We start from the raw sequence: 6,000 nt of genomic DNA, 5'->3' as shown, positions 1-6,000 counted from the left end.
AAGTGAAATAAGCCAATACTGAACTGAATTCAGAGTTTCTGTAGAGGGGACTGCACTGGTTCAGTTAAGCTGGTACAAACTTTAGACAAGGTGGGATCTTTGTTAGTTGCCTCCTGCAGCTGTCTGATACTTGAAAACAGTAGCTTGGAGGTTGTGATGAAACACTGCCAAGGTCCCACTATAACTGATATAAGATCCTTGTAAAACAAGTTAGGGCATGTTAAGAAGAGACAGAAACAGACATACATGTGTAGAAAAAAAAAAAAAGAAGCAAAAACTACCCCCAAATTAAGCAAGCCATCCATCCTTCCCCTTTTCCAGCTGCCCCTTCCCAAAACAATAGTGGTGGGAAAAAAATCAACAAACCCCAAACCCAAAAAAAGGAACAGCAATTGAAAAAAGAAGACCTGGTCATTAAGAGTGTGGCTAGGGGTCAGTTCCCTCCTGCCTCTTGCAATAGTTTGGGTTGAGAGAAGGGGTTGGTGGAGCCAGGTCCAAAAGGCATGGAAGGAAATGGCTCTTCACACAGTCACTGGTAGATCCATGAAACCTGTTGCCAAAGGATAGTTTGGATGATAAAGCTTTACAAGAACTCATGGGGAGACAGAATAAATACCTGGAACAGAAGTTCACTGGGGGCTACTCAGTACACAGAAACCGCATTCCACTGAGGAAATGCTCCAAACTCAAAGCAGCTGAAGGCTGGGAGAGTAGTTGGGAGAATTATCATGTGTGTCTTCCTCATTCATACTCTTCCTTTGGTGAGCATTTACAATCACTGCTGAAGATCAGTTATTGGGATATTCATACCCTTGGCCATATGGCCATTTTTATGTTCTTGTGTAAGAAAAGGATAGAGCAAGTAACCTGGTGCAGAAACCACCATGTACACTTTCAGCTCTTCCTGCCCTTAATACTTTTTCCAGTTGGACATTTTGAGGAGAGAGATTAAATTGCCTTATGAGTAGTTACAAGAGGAATAATCAGTCAGAGTCCATGTGGCACAACTACCAAGTAAACGCAAACTAACTTCCAGCTGTTTGTCTGAGTAAAACTGAGGGCAAAGTACAGAGGGGTGATGAACTCTCCATTTGTTTCCATGTGCATTGCTTGCAAATACTATCCCCCATGTTATCTTAAAGATCTTGGCAACAGCATAGCCAACTGGGTGCTTTCAACTCCAGCTCTTCCTTTGACCACTATCAGTGTTTGTGTTCCTGTTTAAATAAGATAAGGAGTTGGTTTTTGGGGGATTTTTTTGTGTTTTTTTTTTTTTTTTTTTTTTAAAGAAAGGAGGGAGGGGAGAGAAAGAGCAGAGCTGACTGCCTCATTTGGGGTGAGATTCTCATCCTAACTTTTTAAGAGGGGGAGGAAAGAAAGAACTTCCCCCGCCCCCCTCCCGGTGAATTTCATTGAAAGATTCTAGAATATCACTTCTTAAAATCCTTTTTATTGACGAAAGCTGGGTTGCAGTAAAATTCACGGGAAGACAGAGAACGGGGGTTGGAAATCTCCCCTCCAGAGGTTAAACCTTCCCTTCTCTGCTAGGTGGTTTCTTTTGTTTTGTTTTGCTTTGCCTTTGTTTGTGGCTTTCTCCTCCTTGGCACCGAGAGAAGTCGCTGCATTTCTCCTTCGCGGAATCAGTCACGCCGGCCCTAGGTTCACGCTGAGTATCTGTAAAGTTTCCGAGCTAAAAGGAGTCACTTGCACAGCGTGTGGGGGGCGGCGGGCAGAGAGGTAGGGGTATCAGAAGCAACGGGGTCTTTGCCTCCCAGCTCTGGTGGCGGCTCTGTTCTGCTAAGCACTTACAGGCAGTATAATTAACCGGATAGGCAGTGAATTAAATCTTTGTAAAGCCCACCGAGTGGGGGGGTCCTGCGAGCTCCTTTCCAACCGGTCTCAGGCGGCTGGGATAACATCAGAAACAGCGGCAGCGAGCGAAAAGGGGGGAGCCGGCTGGACGCTGCTGCAGGAGAGCCAAGCTCCCGGGCGGTGCGAGTGCTCCCGCCGGCGGGGAGCTGCGGCTGGCTGATGGACAACCTCCGCGGGGCCCGGCCGCTGCGGCTGCTCTTGCTCCTAGCGCTGGTGCCTTCGCTGCGGGGCCAAGGTAAGTGCGGGGAGCGGCGCCGAGCCGAGCTGCGGGCACCCGCCGGGCTGCGCCGCACTCTCCCCCCGCCGCCGCCCCGCCGCCCTGGGCCCGGCTCTGCCCCCGGGGCGGGCGCCGCAGGGTCCCGGGCGCCCCGGCGAGCTGCGGGACGCCGGCGCAGCCCCGCCTGGCCGGGAGGCGGCTGGGAGGCTGCCGGGTGCCTCGCCGGCCCCCCGGGCTGGCGGCACCGGCGGTGCCCGCTCCCTCTCCGGTGGCTGGAGGGCGCGGGAGCTGTGTCCCGCAGGGCAGCTGGGCTTCCCCTGGTACCCCCCTTCCCTATGCCCCGGGCAGGCTTTAAAGCGCCGCTACCACGTTCGAGCGAGCAGAAAGGCGTGGCGTGCACCAGCCCCGCCGCTGCCGCCCGGGCAGGTTCGCTCCGCGCCGGAGGCTCCGTGCGAGGCTCCGCCGGGACGGACACCGCCGCTGGGAGCTGGTGAGTCTCCCCCCACGGGGCTCGGCTGCGCTGTCCGCCCGGCGGCCCCCCGCCTCCCCGGCGCCCCCCGAGCTGCCCCCGGGCTCCTGGCGGCGGGGCCGGTCGGGCCGCCGGGGGCGCCTCTGGGGCTTTTGCAGGCCGGTGTTCCGGGAGCGGCGATACGTCTCACGGTGCCCCCGCGCACCGAAGTGCGCCCGGTGGTGGCAGCGGGCTCAGCCGCACGCCGCGAAGGCACCGCGTCCCGATCCCAGCGGCGGGGTGAGGTGTCGGGTCCGGTCTGCTGGGGACCGACTCACACGCCCCCCAAACGTGGGGAACGGGATCAGCTGTTACCTGAGATCTCGGTGGAGCGGGGGGAATGGCGAAGTAAGGGACGCAGGCTTTTTGAAAACAACCTATGAGACGTTTAGGAATGGTGGTGGGGTTGCTTTTGAAATCGGGGATCTGGGTCAGGGCCATGGCTCCCTTCCCATGTGGGCTGCTTTTTTTTCCGTCTCTATTATTATATAAAAAGGGGATCTTCACTTGACTTAATTCAGCATAGCAATACAACAAGAGTATAACTGGTAAGTTATAACAAAGAAACTACTTTTCATATGGCGATAATTTATTGTAGCTAACAGGTTAGTGACTTTTTCTATTAGAGCACCCCCAAGGGGGCCCTTCTGAGTGGAGGCTTTGATTATGCTGCACTCCTGGCAAACATTTAGAAACATATGGTCTCTGGCCTGGGCCTAAGGATGGCAGACAAAAGCCAGTGAAATAAATTATTTGTTACTGTTGCAGTAGTTTGGCTCTCCGATTTTCACGTAGCAGAGCACTTGTCACAGATACCCTTTAAAATATTTGCTTTCAATAGATGTGAGGCACACCCTTTCAAAAAGGAGGGACAGGAGAAAGAAGGTTAGAAAAACAACACTTAATGCCAGAATCCCAAGATAGCTCCAGTTTTCTCTCAAACAGTAGAGTACATTAGCAAAGCTGTGGCTTTGATGTATCATGGTGAACAGACATAGTAATTTTAAGCATTCAACGTTATTGTAAAACACTGAAGAATTTCATTTTGTGACCTCTGTACACTTGACCTTAATTACTGGACTACTTTTTTTAAGAAAAAATTATAAGTATTTTGATATCTAAGTTCAGGTTTTTGAAATCTTTTTAACACAAAGTACAACCAAATTTGGCAATAAAAGTTATTATCGATTTTTTATTCTCAAATGAAAATCCATACTTCAATTTCACTGAGAATTTCTACATCCTTAGAACTTTGAAAACAGTACACTAGATAAAATTAGATTTAAACATCTAAAAGCAAATGAGGATCGTAGACTTTGCGCAGGTGAAATACTAGTAATTGTAATTAATAATAATTACTAGTAATTGTAATTGCTGTCAGAAAAGTCTTTTGATGCATTATTTCATGTGCCATCTGTGTTTTACAGGCAGATGAAGTAATTACCTTGTAAGATGGTGTTAAGTGCAGGTTCTTTGGGGCAGAGCCTGGGTTCCTTTGCATGACTAGAGCAAGGAGACCTGGGGCAAAGACAACCTCCGAAGTGCTTTAGTGATGACATTTGCCAAGTTACTAGGACAACATGTTTCTGAAATACAGCTTCCTCCCAAGGTTGTTACCCTTAGTTTTCTTAATTGTTTTCCTTACTAATAAATCATCAATTCATCAGTATCTATTAATTAAAGTTGTCATTCTGAAAAAAACCAGAAGTGACTGCCTTCAGTGAATGTGCCCAGTGTATGTGAATAGAGATGTGCGCAACGTTCTCGGCAAGAGTAAGCATCTTAAAAACCTTCTAAATTCTGTAATGCAACTTTGTTTTATTGTAAACATTGCATTTAAAAAAAAAATTCCTTTATGATATAAACTGCTATCTAATGAAGAAGATAAATTACTCACATAATTTTGTCCAGTCAGTGTATGAATAGGTCATCCTCTAGCTGTGTCTTTGGCATGTCTTGGTACTACAGGCACAGACAGTTTAAATCACTAAACATCTGGAAACATGTCTATTCAGTGTGAGCTTACAGTTTGTAATAAAAAAAAATGTTCCACTGGCTTTGTGGAATGAGTTTTATTTTAAGATTATGATTTTTACATGTGCTTTTATAGCAGTAAATTTATAAGAAATATATGGGTGGAGGTAAGACTTAGAAAAGGCTAAATGTATGCTTTCTTGCCTGCTATCATAGATAAAATCTCTTCCCCAAAATCACATATTAGCCAAAAATACTGTTCTAAAATATGAGCGCTATCTCTAAATTAGTTTTCAGTTGAGTTTTGTTTTAATAGTCCATTTTGAGACATGGCATTTTATTGCAATCAGGGGAAGAGAAAGATGTTAAACTCTTGGTTTTCATCTGTGTAATTGAAAGCAGACGTGTCAGTGAAATCCAAGATGAAAATCCATAAACTAGCTTATCAAGTTACTGCAGTATGTTTATACTGCTCTGTCAGATTTCAGGCATTATTTGATAGCAGGTCAATGCATTTTCAAAAGTTATTTATTTATTGTTGCACTTCAGCCCATTCTGCAAGTTTCATATCAACTTTACATGTGTTTTTAATATATAGTTGTGTTAAGACCAACTTGTTCTACAGTAATTTTATTAACATTTTCTGAAATGAAAGATGGATCTTAGGCCTCTGGAGCTTGACAGAAATAGTTACCTGGGACAATGAAAGAATTTAAGTTTGGTTTTGTCAGTTACAGATAGATCTAAAGAAGTAGGTGGCAAAATCAATCCAGTAAATAGAGAAGTGTGTCTACTCGATGTAATGAAATATCTGTAGAGACTAAAAGGAGATGAGAAAGAGCTGAAATCCCCCCCAAAAAACAAACCATCAGGGTACAGACAAGAATTGTAATGGTAGCATAGAGTAGTTTCGTATAGAAGAGATAAAAGAATAAAAACTTTCTTTAAAAAAGTAACAGAAAAGCAATGGTTGACAGTGACAGGGAGTAAAGAAAATGAGTAAAGTTAAGAAACAACAAAATAAGCAGGTCATTTTAGTCAGAATAGGCAGAAGTTTTTGTAGAGCACTTGGGAAATGTGAGGCACATGTATTTACATGTAAGTTTCAATGGAAGAAGTAGGCCTGGTGCTGAGATTTTAAGAGTTATCATATATAATTAAACTGACTCTCCCAGATAACATTGCTCAGAGATAAGATGTGGAAGTGGAGGCAGAGGATTCAGAAGACTGCAGCATGAGAAAAAATAGAAAACTTGTCCTCGAAGTCTATGAAGGATCATCAGGATCAAAAGAGAAGACAGAGGAAGAGGTCACAAGAAGCAAAAAGACAGACTAGAAAGGGGAGAAAGGGTCAAGTACAGATCAGTCAAGAGCCCTGGAAGAACGTAAAGAATTACCATCCACAATATTGTGTGAGTGAAAATTAGTT

The 6,000-nt window shown here is 45.5% G+C and overlaps 1 protein-coding gene across 3 annotated transcripts in view; it reads left to right on the top strand.

Annotated features, from left to right (window-relative positions):
* Positions 1-567: 567 nt before the first annotated feature.
* The window catches only part of FBLN1 (fibulin 1), an 82,462-nt gene continuing 77,029 nt past the window's right edge, over positions 568-6,000 (top strand). Inside the window, exon 1 of one of the 3 annotated variants that reach the window (XM_080390797.1) lies at positions 568-2,107. In XM_080390797.1, the coding sequence (XP_080246923.1) occupies positions 2,032-2,107 (76 nt within the window). In that variant the 5' untranslated portion in view covers positions 568-2,031. Of the gene's footprint in view, positions 2,108-2,449; positions 2,580-6,000 lie in introns of those variants that run through there. The other 2 variants (XM_080390796.1, XM_080390798.1) reach the window with 2 other exon arrangements.

The sequence above is a fragment of the Falco punctatus genome (genome assembly GCF_963210335.1).
Source record: "Falco punctatus genome assembly, chromosome: 6".
NCBI lineage: Eukaryota > Metazoa > Chordata > Aves > Falconiformes > Falconidae > Falco > Falco punctatus.
The sequence above is the reverse complement of the archived record's forward strand: the minus strand, read 5'-3'. Positions and strand labels throughout refer to the sequence as shown.